This window comes from Thermobia domestica, chromosome 11 (genome assembly GCF_964235325.1).
Source record: "Thermobia domestica chromosome 11, izTheDome1.hap1.1, whole genome shotgun sequence".
Classification (NCBI taxonomy): Eukaryota; Metazoa; Arthropoda; class Insecta; order Zygentoma; family Lepismatidae; genus Thermobia; species Thermobia domestica.
Genome location: NC_137464.1, coordinates 174,702,381 through 174,718,932, shown reverse-complemented (window position 1 = coordinate 174,718,932; position 16,552 = coordinate 174,702,381). Strand labels below are relative to the sequence as shown.

Sequence of the window (16,552 nt, the reverse complement as noted above, 5' to 3'; positions counted from 1 at the left end):
AAATCACGTCATTATGATTGTCTATGTGGATAGGTTTAAAGAGTCCATATGTTACCAGTAAATTAATAAACGTGTTGCATTCAAGTAGTTTTTTTTTTTTTTTTTTCTAAGCATGTTACACAATACGCAATATGTTTTCCACTTTTTTCGTTACTTCAGCTACCTAGAATTTGTTCGGAATAGTAAAAATATGTAATCATATGATGCAGAAAAAAAATCTTGTTTGTGTATAATGGATGAGGCTCTTCACTCGGTAATATCACATAAATGGGAAGTATCTTTAGTATATATGGTTTTCTGGTTTCTAGCAGCTCATGAGTTACCTGTAGATACGAATTTGAATTCACTCGACTTCTGGAGTCCGCCGAAGATGCCTTTAAATACTTTTTTTCTGAAGTCAAAGGGTAGTTTAATCACTTTTTTACACCCCAGAATCGTAGTTACATTTCATGGAAATCACATAAGCATAATCACTTACACCCACGAAATGAGTTTTCCTAAATACGAAATTTAAGTCACTTCCTTGTATTCCAAGATGATAGATGTATTCCACTAGTGGAAGAATTAGGCACTCAGGATAATTCGAAATGGAATGAACTGTTATTTAGTTTTCACATATCTTGATACACGTTTTTTACTGTTAATTAGTTCCGTGCAGTTATAAGCGGAATGACAACCTATAACCATTCTGAGATCACAACAAAGGAATTGGTAAAGGTTTTATTTAAATCAATAGTTTCTGGATAAATAAATATATACGCACACATACACGATTCTGTAGGCCCATCATAGACTGTAGCATGAGTCGTAGAAATTCTCTGATGGTTTTTCCTTTGAACGAAGTTATGAAAAATATTAAAGAAGGAATCTTTACGTCGTATACGCAGAAAATTGTAATGCAAATAACATTACTAAGTGTATATATACAGTGCATTTTGGTGAAAAAGCATCCCAGCCATTCTCCAAAACCCTCAAGGCTGAAAGATCACTAATTGTCAATATGGCGGCACAAATTGTATAACTTTTTTGTCTTTCTCGTTGAAATTGCGTAGATCTATCTTGCGAAAAATCGTAACAAAAATAGAACAAGCTCTAAATAAAAAATATCTCCTAAGATTATACAGACCGCAGGAAATGTCATGCATCTCTTACTCTGTACGTTGACATTTTGATACTGTAATAGATCGTAAGAGAATTTCTAGGACTTAGTTCTCGCCGTAGATTTTCTTTATAAGTACAGATACCTGTAGTATATCGTAGTATATCGTTATTTACTTTTTTCCTCTCTCATCCGATACAGAAGTTCCTCACATTTGATTTTTCATTTTCATACGAAAGAAATATGTTATCCATGTAATCCGAAGAAATACGTATAGAATAACCGGTTTTTTCCTTTCTTTCTTTCTTCATAGGATTTAGGTCTTGATCATGATGTGGTAGCGGAATCATTTGAAACATCAGTGCCATGGGATCGCACTGCTTCTTTGTGCCATAACGTGAAACATCGTGTAAAACAGGAATGTAAAGGTAAGTCTGTTTACATTATTCTGCTATTTTTTTTAGAAGGATAATAAATAAGTTCGAAAATTGATATAAAAACATTACTAAGAAAAATGTTGATTTCAAAGCTGAAATTCTCTTGATATTCTGTCCACTGATACTTGTAATCTTCGACTATCAACTCTCCACAGATACAAGGAAATCCAAAGAAATGACGTAAAAGAATTATCAATTTTGCGAGCCTTTCATATTTAGAACAGTGAACTCATGTGTATATATGTAAGTCAGCATAGTCATTATAAAGTCTCTCACCATGTGAGGGGTTAACGTCAAAGTTGCCGTGCCAATCACTGTGATTTCTTCCAACATGAGTACAGGAAGAATTTGCTTTTCACCAAAATACTCTTCCTCTGATAACTCCATGTAGATCAATTTGGCAAAACTGTTCCTTCTAGTAGTGAACTACCGTCAAAAACGAGTAAACTTAAAAGCTGTAACTGAAGAAGTCTACTACGGGGTCACATACGAGTATATGTTGTAATACATTTTTGTTTATAATGTTTTCGTCTCTTCAGGCAAAGGTGGAATACGAAGTGGCATAGGAAATGCCTGTTCTTCGGGAGGTACTCAATGCTTTACAATCGTCTGCATACCGCAGCTCACTCATGAGTTCCAGTACACAATAGATAAATATTGTGTAGTTGTTTGAATCATAAGTGTTGATAACTATTTTAATGACTTTTTCGATCAAATTGGGGTTTGTTATAAATGCTTTTAAAATTGCTCTTATCGCTTACATTCTGAATGGTTATATCAGGTTGTCTAAAAAGTATTGAGCTTTTGAAGGTCAAAGGTGAGAAGACATTTATTTTTATTGGAAAAATAACATTATTATATCACATATGCACCATTTTGTTCGATGGCCTGCCATTTTTCCAGGAATACCACAATCCCGTCGTCTGTGGTTTCTGGTTAAGAAAAAATGACACGTGGTTTTCATAGTTCTCCTTTGAATGCCGTTGATTCTAGCTTCGGAATTGCTTTGCTTTAGTGCTACAGTTTCAGCAATATATCCGTGTCTTTCTCAGACACATTATCAGAAATGCAAAACACGAAACTGTAACACTATTATTTATTAAAAGTGATTTGCTTTGCTTAGATTTTATTTCTAATTAAGGATAACTTAACAGTATTCAAGGAATTTGTCAGAGACCAAAAACAAATGAAGGTGCCAGGTCTAGTCTATACAGAGGATATATGAAAACTTTCCAGCCAATTTCTTTCAATTTCTGACGAGTCGTTAATGATGTATGCAATCTGATATTGTCAGCATGGTATACAATCCGTTCTGTTGACCAGTTCCGATCATTTCTTTTGCATTATTACGTGCACTCGCGCTTATTGTCGACAGTCCAGGTTCGAGGTTATCATTCTGCCCGGCGAGAGCAGCTTGTGATGCACGATGTCCTTCCAATACCACCAAATGCGTACCATAACCGTCCTGGGCGCCAGTGTTGGTTTGTCAGACTTTGGAGCTTCTTCTCGCTTCGCTTTGACCAGGATCCTTTTCGCACATTATTGTAATAGGTTGTCTACTTTTTATCATTTGTGATCAACCACTTCAAAGATGACTCGAATTCGTATCGTTTCAGTAGAGATTCGAAGATAGAAATTCGACCGAGTAAATGTTTTTGAGTGAGATCAAAAGGTAAATGGCACTCAAACGTAATTTTTTTCTTTTCTTTTCTTTTCTTTTTTTTAAGCAACTTTTTCCAAATGGTTTAGCACTATTTGGTGATAGATGTTTTGATCATTGGTGATATCATGACTGCTTACATGCCGGTCTTGCTTGATTTTTATCAGAATATTACCCACTTTTTCTATGATTGGTTACCCACTGCGAAGAGCATCTTGTATATCCAGAATGAAAGTGACAACTATCTTTTGGCTGTTGCTTTTAATCACATATCTTGTCCATAAAAGACATTTCTTCACGGCCCCGCACAGCATTTGCGCCTTTATCGATATAAAATTGTGAAATGTAGCTCAGTTTTGTGGAAAGTTCACAGCTATCAAGTTGACATTGCGTCTGATTATAAGAATTACACCACATTTTCAACATCTACTAACTTCAACTGTCAGCTGTGAAATGGCGTTATGCGTGACTCATTGCAATTCATATACCCTGAAATTTAGAACAATAACGGTATTTCGTGCGTAAGAGGCTCAATACCTTTTAGACTACCCGCTATCAAATGGGATATTAACAGTGTTCAACAAAATCAAACAAAGGTTTTGAACACTGTAACAACTGACAATGATACTGGGATAACAGAAAGATTATAAAACTATTGTAATAATCAGTCAAATTCAATTATTCAAAACCAGGTTGAAAGAAATGTAGAGTCGTAATTGATTAATTTAAGTAACCAACTTTGTAGCTAAAGAAATTTGAATATTTATTGCCACAGAAAAGAAACGTTTCTGTTGGATTTTATTCTATCCTAAGCTAATCTGTTGTGAGTGGTTACTACCTACTTTCCTAAGATCTTGCTGTATATTAAGCTCACACTCTCCTGATCCCTCTTCAGGTGCCTCTTGCACATAAAAAGATTTCCCATTGCATTCTGCGCGTGTTGTAATACTCTTGCATATTTTAATGCGTGTCTCTTCCATTATTAAATGTTTCAACTTAATTATCGTATGGGGTATGCGACTTAGTGTTAGAGCGCTCACCTCTGGTGTGAGAGGTCCCTAGTTCAATCGCAGTCGATGTGCTTGTGATGGACAACATAGTATCCGTAGGTTTTCCCTCTTCGTCCCACATTCTTATTTTACCAGTTATTTCGTACTAATTAACTTTCATTAATGATTATTATTCTTTAGCCTATGTCTCAGGGCGTAATCGACTTTTTCGATGTACTTCCTTTTCTGTACAGTCACTTCAAGAGTGATTTCTCTGCACTCCAACAGAAAAAAAAAAAAAAAACCAATATTACGAGGAATAATCAGAAAATAAGGTTACAAAGCCTGCAGTGAAACGTCTATATATATTTTTCCATACAATCAATACATTCAACAGATAGTACATACATTAGGTTATTTTTCGACAGTCTCCATATCGGTTGAGGCACTTGTCGCATCGTGGGATGCGTTTGATGATTCTCTCCTGATAATAATTCTGCCCTTGCGTGTTCAGCCACGTTGTCACGAAGTGTTGCATCTCCTCGTCTGAAGCGAAGCGATGGCCCTAGGTGCTCCTTGAAGTGCTAGTTAAGTGCTAGGTGCACCTTTAAGTGCTAAGTGCTAGGTGCTAGGAGCACCTTTAAGTGCTAGGTGCTCCTTTAATTAATAGTTGAAAGTCTTGGAGCAAGATCCGGGCTGTAGGGAGGGTGGTCGATGTCCCAGCGAAACTTCTTCAACAGCGTGGTGGTTTTCTGGGCTGTGTATGTGGGCACGCGTTGTCGTTAAGGAAGATAACGCCCTCGGTGCGACATGCTGACGAGACATTGCCGTGAGCTGCCGGTGAATATCAGCCGCACTTTACATGTTTCGCCCACAAAAATCGCATAACTGAACGGACTTCTTTGCGAGACCAGTTTCCCAAACGATTCGCCACTTGTATTTACCTACAACTAGCGCCGTTAGGTGACGGGTGGCTGAAACTGCAGAGTTGCCAACTCCATATTTAAAATTACCACACACATCATTTCTCTATAACAAACGAACGTCGGCCTTGTAACCTTAGTTTCTGATCCTTCCGCGTATCTAGTGTTAAATCCATATTGTCGACGTATATAAGGAGTTGGTTCATTCTATTTAATAGCAGCGTTCTGTTCATAAATTTTACTAATCGCGCATTCGAAAGGGATGTTAACAAGTAGCAGAAATAAGGCTTTTCTTCAAACTGTTGTAAATCCCGAAAGAATTATAGTCAGTTCCTTCATATCTAGATCTTACTTTTTTACATTGGTTGTATTAGGTAATTTTTCTATATGCTTTTTAGAGACAAATCCTGAAACTCACATTCCATGCACTTCCAAACTAACTAGATTTCTCAAATTCTGTGCAGGTACGTAAACTCTATGACAATACAATATTTTCACATAATTTTCTCTCGAGTGCATCGTTTTACTGTAAAATTAATTCATTACAGTTAATTAAAATTAATATTTAGCTCCTACTGCTTATACAACCCAACCGTCATAGAAATTTGGTTGGTTACAGACGACTAAGTGTTCTGCTTACTTCATAACCACAACAAGTGTGAGCATTCACAAGAAATTTACCAAATAAGTTTGTTAATGTTTCTGGTAAGTTCTTATATTAGTTTAGAGCAAAGAGAAAGAGAGATAATATAAAACATATATATTTGAGAGTATATAAACTTGAACTGTGACAATATTATCCCTTAGTACTCCAAATTAAGCTTCTTCAATAACTTGTTAATAGCTCTCTACCCACAGACGTAATGCACAGATACCAATAATGTATTTATTGCACTAACTTCCCATTTCCAAATAAATTTCAAAGCCCAGTGCGGTGGCTGAGTGGTAGAGCGTTCATCTCGGATGTATGGGGTCCTTGGTTCGATCGCCACTCGCGCCAAGTGAACTTTATGGTGGACAAACACTGTGTGCGTGAGTTTTCTTGGGGTTTTCCCGTTTCCTCTCCGTTCTTTACTTCACCCTTTTCTCCGTTTCTTATCATTGCCGTCTCTTTTAGCATAGCCGGCATAATCATGGGACGTAAGATTTCATTTTTTTAAAAAATAAATTCCATATCTACGTTAGAGTATCAGATACCTGTCATGAATCCACTAAATTCTCTGGTCTATAATTACCTAATTCGAAATTCCACATAACAGAGAGAACATAGTAAAGATCCCGATAAATCCGTATCTATCTTCCTTCGACTCAATTCAACTTGATCCAACACTGATTTGTTTGCACAGTGCATTCCTTAACAACTATCGTTTCATACAGAGACATGTGCCAAGTTCTGTAACATCTTTGGTCCGTAAGCCATAGCTTCATTCCCAACATTTCTTTTTATTTTTATTACAACGCTTTTACAAGTATGTCCGTCACTGTTGGGAGTACGTTTGTCATTGTTAGAAGAAATCAAAGAACAATAGATACAGTCTGCTACTTAAAAGTGCATATTTTTCATACATGGCAGAAATAAATAAATAAATAATGTATTCCAGAAAAATGAAAAGCTGTCAACTGCATCAGATTGGCAACGAGCGACATACTTTCTAACGTATGCCACAAAAAATTCGTTTTGCTCATTTTCTCCGAATGAACTACGCATGAACATTTACTTCCAAGTATATTATTTTGTTCTCCTAGGAGTAATCTATCGATTTATATATCTCATCTTTGAACAATATTATAGTGAAAGAAAACTTAAAGAGTTAATCTTAATATGAGCCATACTTCATTAGCCATACTATGTACTGTCATCTTATTAGTGTCATATTGAAAAGCTTGATGAGGGGATACTTCAGTATCAGAGGCGTGGTTATCGTGCAACATGATATTTTAGGTTTTAAAAATAATCTTCATTTTGTTGAAACATACATATGAGGACTTACAGTTACCCGTATTTGTTTTGTTCATCTCAGTGAAATTTATTGATTGCTGTCTGTCTCGTATTTGAATATATATATTTCGTTATATGGTAATAATATTGTACGATATAGCAGTCTCTTAACCGAATTATAGTCTTTCTTAAAGTCTATGTACAAAAGGGAGTCCGAAAATAAGGTTCCTCAGCCTCTGTGGATAGAAGTGGGGATGCAAGACCAAAAGTAGCAAGTGACATTAAAGATCAAACGTACCTTTATTTTTCCACGTAAGTACAACGTACATTGAGACATTTGTCGTATCGGTCTATATACTTCAAAAACACCTCCAGGAAAAACTCAGGGCTCTGCGTATGGAAGAAGCGTTGAACAGCTTCTGTTACTTCAGCATTGCTTCCATTCATTAATTATGTCATCCACCATCCTGACATTTTCGTCTATAGTGGCCGTACACGTCCTTCCAGGTCTTGGTGTGTCCAGCACTTGTTGCCGTCCCTCACTGAATTGGCAACACCATTTCCGTACCATTTGTTTCTACATCACATCAGACTCATAGACTTCCACAAGCCGCTTAAGGATTTTTGCTCTTGATACGCCACGTGCCCATTCATAGAGGACAACCGCTCGCACTTCCTCCTTTGAGCACGACGTCAAAACATGCCTTATCTCCGTAGCTTCTGAGATTGAGAGACTCGTCTCTACTTTGGGCAGGCGTTCCGACGGCGCCATCTGCAGGATCGCGGGCGAACGATACGTACTTGTGTCTGGGTGTGTTGCGCGTGCAACTGCTGTCTTGTTTCCCCCAGTGCTTTTTGCTTTCCTGGGGAAAATAAGAGGGGAAACTTATTTTCGAACTCCCCCTCGTATATCTTCCTATTTCCTCTTTTCCTCTTGTATCTATGGGATGTAGAATATTTGGTCCTGTTACATCTGAAGTCATTATTGTCTCAGAATGGTAATCAGGATAGTGTCTAATTACTTGATTCATGTCTTGTTTTGTTCATATTGTTCCAGCGATTAAGTCACTCTGACCAGTCTTAGCATTAACGTCAAGCTGGCTTACCAATCACTATAATTTTCACCAACTTTTGACTACTAGAAGAACTGCTGTTGTTTCCTCAAGACACACTTCATCTAATCAGGGAAGAAGGCAAATTATATTTACATTTACATTAAAATACCAATAATGATACGAATAATGAACATTATTCTCATCCTTTTAAATCTGTAGTAATAATTCATATTGTTAGAAAATGCTTTAGTGATGTTATTCTTTTATATTTTAGCTCGTGGAATAAATCATTTCCTGATTAGCTGCCGAGTTACTCAGACGTACGATTCTGGTTCTTGTGTTTATTTTTACTTCGCATTCAATGGTCTTGGAATTCCAGATCCATTACACACCTATGAAGAAATTGAATCCATTGCTCGGGATGAAATACTCGCCAGTGGAGGAAGTATATCACATCATCATGGTGTAGGAAAAATACGACAGAAGTGGTACGCATCTCATGTGTCGGAACCTGGTGTAGCTCTTTATCGAGCAATTAAGAGTCAAGTGGATCCTAAAAATATTTTTGCTACTGGCAATCTTGTTCCAAATACACCAAAAAGCCATTTATGAGCTGTTGTAGGAAAAGTGCTTTGTTATTTAGTCATACGTTTAGTAATTGTTGCCAAAGTATCTTTTGTTATCAATCAAGGCATTCCATTTTGTGTGTGTATTATTTCAGGTATGTTTACATTTGCCGGGTTTAAATGTTTGCCATAAATGTATGCATGTGTGTGTATATGTAAAAGTGTATCAAGATAATACTTTGATATTTAGCAGATTTATGTGTATAAGGTATGTTGCCGTCTTAATAATATAGTTGTATAGAGTTGTCTTCCTGACACATTATAGCTAAAGCTTTACACATACAAAGCATGTAAACAATACGATTTATATTCGTACTTTTTAATGTGAACAAATCTTTTTATCTATTTTGTACGCAGAAAAAACAAGCAATTTATTTTCTTAAGGCTTTCTTGTAAGCTATTAATACCAAAGAAATGATTACCAAATGTCCATTCAATCGGTACTATGTTTGCACGAATCATGCCTGCAAACTTTATCACAGTTTTCAGTTGTTTTGTACGTCGTAAATCAGTGGTCATTATTGAATAAATGTCAGATAGCAATTGACTATGCAATCATTCATGATGTGAGTTTCTAGTTGTGTGCGATCAAAAGTTACAATTTTTAGTCATCTATAGTGTAATGCTAAAACGAGGAAAGAATGATTCGTGGTTTTGAAGAATATCGAACATTTATGTCTTTACAACAGGTTTTAAACTAGTTGTTATAATTGAAAGGAATACAGAATTGGAATGGATATGTAAAGAGCAATGTTGTAACAATGTGAAAATTAATTTACGGTGATCTTAACCATATGCATTAATAATAAACTCAATTTCATCGTCCTATTTTTCTGATTGGAAATGCATGTAGATGAAAATATGGGACGGGAAACGTTTAAGATTTCACACCTTGAATGTTCCGAATTACTTTGTGTGCCTCATCAGAACTCTTTCCTATAAGTCTGCTATGTTTGTACTACAAGGTATGTTAGTATACATAACATCTTGAGTTAATTAATAATATTGCTTTAGTTAAAGTTTTTTTAAAATTTTTTTTAATAATGAATCAAATGTCGAGCTTGTGTCGTACACGTTGTACATGAAGTTTCAACGCTTCAGTTATACACGACTTTTCTCTTAGGAAATCATTGCGTTGTCTTTATCAGTCAATGTAAACACGTGAGAGCTTTGCAGATATAAACAGTTTGTACATATAAACTTGCAACTCCTTATACCAAATTCCTAGAAGCCAAATAGTTTCCACATTTTTCTTCAGTGTGCGTTGATCCGAACTTCCTTTTCAGCCTCTTTTTAGCATTAGTAGAAACAAAACGTTACGTGTCAAATGTGTCAGATAGTTACTTTTCAGTACCTAATACACAGTTGATACTTCATAGAAGGTTATTTTGCTTTCGTGCATTTTTGTGTAAAGCGCTCATTTCTGCAAAACAGTTTAATAAGTTCGAACCTGGTGTAAGCTGTGTGTTGGATGAACATACTTGTACAGACTTTCTACATGCATTTTGTTTTCCTTGATTTCATAACCATTCATTAGCATTTATCAATCACTCTTTTTTTTTTAAAGAAACCCAAGGGGCATAACACGGGACGTTAAACTTAATATTTCATTTCATTTTAATAGGTTGCCTAAATATCGTATATACTTAATATATGCAAGATTTCATAATGAAATAATCATCCTATTTACTTGCTTTTATTTATCATACTATGTGCTCGCTTCACAGGATGAGTAATTTAGCTAAATGAAACTAACAATATTAATACGTCAACAATCTTATCTTATTATTTTAGTTATATTATAGTGTTATATAAATAACTCTTCAATTAAAAAAAATGGAACATACATGCAATCAATTGAAAAGAGTCTACCCCATAGTCCTAGGGTGCACAATGATCATACTGCAATAGTATAAATGTTACTTCACTAATAATCTTCGATGAGAGACCAAATGTATCTAAGTAGAACGTAAGTAAATCCTTCTATGGTACTAATTGTCCGGATAAAGCCAGGCTTTGTGCAAGAGACCTCTCTAAAGTCAAGTGGGTGATAACATAATCATCCTCCGTGTAGCTCAGATACTGAAACGAGGGATGTGTGGGAAATCTCTTTAGGCAACACTATTTGTTGTGGAAGATGTGGTACCATGGTTTCAGAAGCAGCTTCCTATAGCATGGCCACTCACGATTTGTTAATACACTGGGATAGGTGCCTGAACTCTAATACTGATTTATTTTAGGATAAATCATCGTTTTCTATACTTGTATGGGATGGTCTCTTTTCAATTAATTGATCCTTGTATTTAAAGTCTGAGATGAACAAGCTGCAGAATTTGGTAAGACTGATGTTCCTACTGAATGAACTAATTCTATTCATCAAACTATTGGCTGATTATCACATTTCGCTTTTCGGTACGCATAGTCATATTTTGAGAAATTGATGATCTTAATTGGAATCCGTGGAAGTATTTTGGAAACTTATTACATGTAGCTGTGTAATAATAGGCCCAGTGCATTCTATCACCAAGACCAATAAGTTACCTTCTTTAGGTTCCTTCAGAGAAAATTGAAATATGTTAAATTTTGAAATGTATATTTCGTTTCGTTTAAATTGATTTCCTCTGTGTTACCTTAATGTATGATACAAGTGTAAATAGTACACGACTTCACCAGTTTCCTACTGTTGTATCACCATATTTAAGTTAACATAAATAAGGTATTTACTTTAACATATTACAGTATGTTAAAGTATTTTTCTTTTCTTACAACATACGGACCAGTGAGTGCACTTTTGCAACAATAAAACAATATTACTATTAATTTGTATTCTGATCATGCTTTTATTTTTAGAACACTTTTACAAGTAAATGTGCTTATAAATACTAAAAATACATGTTTGTAATTTTAAAATGTCAGATTAGTATTATGTAGTGCCATGAAGTTGTAATTACATATTTCACTAGTTTTTCGTTCAAGGGCAAAACTGTTATCCAAAATACTTAGGTTTTTTTTCCTAACAGCATAAATGCGTGTATACACACTTTATGCTTATACCTGAAGCAGGGTTGAAAACACATACGAGATATTTAATTCAACGAAAAAAAAAGAAAAAAAAAACTGAGTCACCAGTAAATTCATGTTATTGCGACGTGCAAGTCCAAGTAAAACACGTTATTACTACTAATATTTTAAGTATTTATAAAATCATATTACACCAAAAGAGAGAAATGAATTCAAATATGTTAGATGTTTATAGTATTGCTATTGAGAATTCTGTAAATGAAATTAGAACTGACATTGTGTTGGCAGCTGAAATTTCTTACGCACAAAGGCAAAAGAAATGAAATTGTTTTCAAATTGTAATGCATGGGTACAAATGATCTGAAATGTTGGATTGCCTTGATATAATTGATTATCAGTCTATGCGTAACCTAATTATCAGTACTAATAATAAAAAAAAGTGCCCATTAAATAAATGAGTTTAATTGGTTTATTGATTTATTTGTTTATTGATCCACACCAATCTGCCCAATTAAAAAAACAAAAAAACTAGTTTTAAATCCGTAAAAGTTTTTTTTTGTTATATTGAAGAGTTGAGTTGATTGTGAGTTTAACGTTCCTTTCAGCAGCGAGGCTATATGAGCTGGGACCTACTGATTAACGTGGAATCGAACTACATGAGATCTCGCCGGGAATCGAATCCGGGTCTCCCACGCCAAAGGCGCGTACTCTAACTGCTTAGCCACGAAGGAGCTGTTGTTGACATGCATCATATGTTTACTGCAATAATACGTCAGTTATGCCATATGGAAAGTAATTTCAGCTGTAAAATGAATAAAAAAAAACAAAAAAAAAACAATATTTTGTCTTCAAGAATGATTATGAAATTCGATACTTGGGTTAAAATCGAATGTCACTTGAATCTGTAGATTTTATCCAAAACCGCCTCTTTGATCAAGCCTTCTCCTGAAGAAAATTGTCAATCAAGTGTCTAGCCTAACGTGATATTTATAAAATAAAGCCATATTACATGTCTGAATCTCGATTAAATAGACCTACGAAAACAGTAATCAGTAACTGTAACATATTGCAAGTAATTTTTGATAACTGAAAGTTCGTTCAATGTAAATTTAAAAAAATCAAGATTATAACCACGAAATTATTTAATGCTTAAGCTTTTTCGAAGGTCCAACATAGCTGTTACTGACTAAATACAATAATCTTATTTCAATCTTTTTGTTTTATTGATAATTTGTCTGCAAACAATTTCCTGGCAAACAAAATTTCGAATATTATTTGGTTACCATTTACGTTTAGTCCCAACTTTTTTATTTAGAATGCAATATAAACTAACAATTAAATGTTACTTAGCTCTCATACTTTGGAAGGTAATAGTGAAATTGTCCATATATAACAATGTAACAGTTTCTTCAAAAATGAAGCATTGATTATCCAGTCAAAAACTTCACAGTAATTTATTGTAATATTGCATTAAAATGTCGATTTCGTGCAGATACTAGGTATAGGTTTACTAATAGATACTAGTACGTAATTGCTAACTGTTCTTGTGAAGAGAGACATCAGTGGCTTTCTTCATTACATTACATAGTTGTCAGAATATAAAAACATTAAAAGGCATTAGACATAGTCCATTTTTCGTTTTGTTTCGTTACTGTATATGATTGTTCTGATACGAAGAAGAAAATGGGAAGTGACCATACATGTAATTGAATGGTTATTGCACGATTTTTAAAATCATTTGGAGCTCAACTTAATGTTAGGGATAGTTGAGAAAATTAGCATAAAAGTATATTTAACCATTTGTTTCAACCGCCCGAAAATTTAAGTGCGACGTAAAATAAATCAAAGGATGTACCGTAAGATTGCAGTTCATTATTATGGAAATATAATTTTCATTTGTTACCAAATCAAGCCTCTTCTGTACAATGAAATTCATTAAATTACTGCCTGATACGGATCCGAACATTCGATACCTCTACTTATGGAAGCAAACGAGAGTAAAACGATGAACCTTTCTTATGAAATAAGTGTCTGCCACTTGCAACTCTTTCCATGCGTTCGTTTTCTTCAATATGAATAGAAGGTTGGGCGCTTATAATTTATTTGAATTCGTTCGCAGTTTTTTATTATTTGTATTATTAGGACTTTAAAGAAAATTTTATATATTGTCACGGTATGCGTGTCACGGTACGCCAAAATTCTGGAAGATTTTAAGATCTAAATTTATTCAATCTCATTAATTGGTTTCAGAAGGAAATAGTAAAATGTTTGTTTATAATTTAAATTGTTGTAATTAGGTTGCAGACATATTATAACATCGTATTACGCATTGCTGATTCTTGTTGTTTTCTTGAAGGAATAGACACGAGTCTGCAGTGTCATAAGAATAACAAAAACAAATACGAAACAAATAAATGTAAAACGTTGTAGAATTTGTCAACATGTAAACATTATCAAAATTAGGTAAAAGTGTGAATTTCTCAGACATAAGCTGTCTGGAGAATTTGGTTAATGAGAGAAAATGCAGAAATTGTGATTCAGCACAATTTCGGCTCAGAGATGTAGAAGTTTCAGAATTTGTAATCAAGGAACAACAAATTCGTCATCATGAACACGATGATAAAAAGCTAATGTCTGACTGAATTGGGATCAGTCTCCAGGATCAGTCTTGGAGGAGTCTTGGTGTTAGTCTCCAAGTATTATTCTCGATAGAGCCACTATTGGGAATCAGCTGTTAACAACTTTTCCAGTGGACATCCATCCACTGTGAGGAAGCTAGAAGACGAACTTCGTAGCCAGAAGTTCGAATCCAGTTCATCGAGGTATGTTATAATACATCTCTGATATTCTAACGTTGACCAATTCATCAACAGTTATATGAAATGTGATTTAATAGTTTTACCTAATAATTCACATCACAACATCCTATTAAACTCTACTTTAAAAGATCAATTAATAAATGAATACTCTAAAGTTAAACAGTCTCAGTGATAATTAATTTAATCACCTTTCGCATGTTGTTCTATGAAAAATCCTACGCAGTAGGTTGGTGGAGATAGTAGTGTTAATGTATTCCTACCTACTTCAGATAGTAGGTAGAAGCAACTAATACTGTGTCATTTAGTTGTACATCCCTGCATATTAGCCCCAAAGCACAGTAATTGTTGTCATGGTGCAGATGCTTAGGAGTTCGATTCCCGGTAATTACCTGTCGCAAGCCAAGAGTAATGTGTAAAAGTAATAACATGCGTTAGGTTTGATTAGCCATCATGATTAGGATAAGAATCGAACCAACGGATTCGATTCCCGTTACGATAGTAAGTTGTCATTAGGTTTAAATAAGAGTATAGTCACTAGCCTTTAATAATGGCTATAGGCCATAAGGGTAAATTAACCCGCACCACCCGCCCTCACTGGGTGATAAAATTAGGCTTAATAGTTGTAGAAATGTTGTTTTTAAAGCAGCAGTGCTGTCATCATTGTTATTTATCCAGCGACATGCTTGGATGCTATGATAAGTATTCATATTTAGACATGTAAATAGAGGATAGACAAAGTCATTAAAATGTATATAGACTTAGTAGTTATATTTGTAAGATTAATATTATGGGATAAGGTAATATATATATAAGTAGTTAAGTAAGATTATAGTCAGAGTAATTATAAGTAGTTTTAAGAATAGGTTAGTCATTATTATAATAATTATATTTAGGTTACAGGGTTAAGGTTTTGCATATTGTTATATTTTTAGTAAAATTTAAATGGGTGTAATTATTAATTATTAGTAACTTAAAAATGAATTTAAAAAGAAGTAAATACTAAGATTTAATTTAATAAATATGAGAATTTAATTTAATAAATAAAGATGTCTGTACGACATAATAAACGATACATCATTAAAGAAATATGAATTTAAAGTGTAAGTATGATTAAATAACGAGATAATAAAGGAGAAAGTAGTTATGACTAAGAAGCTATCTGAAAAAAAAAGAGTATATTAGTAAATAAGAATAGAGAGAAAGGCAAGATAGAATGAAAAAAAAATGATTGATGATATTTAAATGTGTAGTGATTAAGTTTTTAAAATATAGTAAATATATTCATCGTAATTAGGAAATTCTTGATAGGAAATCTAGGTAGGTTAGAAATCACATTTTCGTGACGTTGAACTGGGAGTGCACCAAACCTCTCACGAAAATTAATGTACACATAAGTCTTCGGCGACATTAAGGCGGTACAGAGAGGAATTAGATACCCACTTGTCGTTTCGCAAAGCAGTGAAATTTTTTTTTTTTGCGTGAATCTTACCTATTTAGCTGAGTATCTAGAAAGATTAAAATTGTGAATTTTTTTTTTTATTATTGGATTGTAGGCATAGTAATAATTTAAATGTTTAAGGAAATGAGGAATAGAGAAAATAAGACTTGCTATCTAGCGTTTCAAGTTAGAATAGTTAAGTTCTAGGATAAGGTAAGGTAGAAAATAGACTAATCACAAGCATTTAATTAAGGAATGAGAAAATGAGAAAGAGGAGAGATGGAAAGATCTGGAAAGAGAAAGAGAGTAGGAAAATAGATAAAGATAATAGATAGCTAATTTAATAGAAAAATAGATTAATAGATAGTTCATTACGAATATGTCAGTCAAGATTTTGATTAATCTTGAAGAATTTTTATTATAACAGGAATTGACAAGTATTAATTATTAATTATTATTATGATTATTATATTATTAAACTTATGATTATATTATAGTAATGTTAAAAAAAAAAGAAAAAAGAAGCTAGCTAAATAAATAAGTAAA

The 16,552-nt window shown here is 34.0% G+C and overlaps 1 protein-coding gene across 1 annotated transcript in view; it reads left to right on the top strand.

Annotated features, from left to right (window-relative positions):
• The window catches only part of Agps (alkyldihydroxyacetonephosphate synthase), a 95,169-nt gene extending 82,948 nt beyond the window's left edge, over nt 1-12,221 (top strand). Inside the window, exons 11-12 of the mRNA XM_081731333.1 lie at nt 1,413-1,527; nt 8,377-12,221. Coding sequence (XP_081587459.1) covers nt 1,413-1,527; nt 8,377-8,714 — 453 coding nt within the window. The 3' untranslated portion in view covers nt 8,715-12,221. The remainder of the gene's footprint in view (nt 1-1,412; nt 1,528-8,376) is intronic.
• Nucleotides 12,222-16,552: the final 4,331 nt, after the last annotated feature.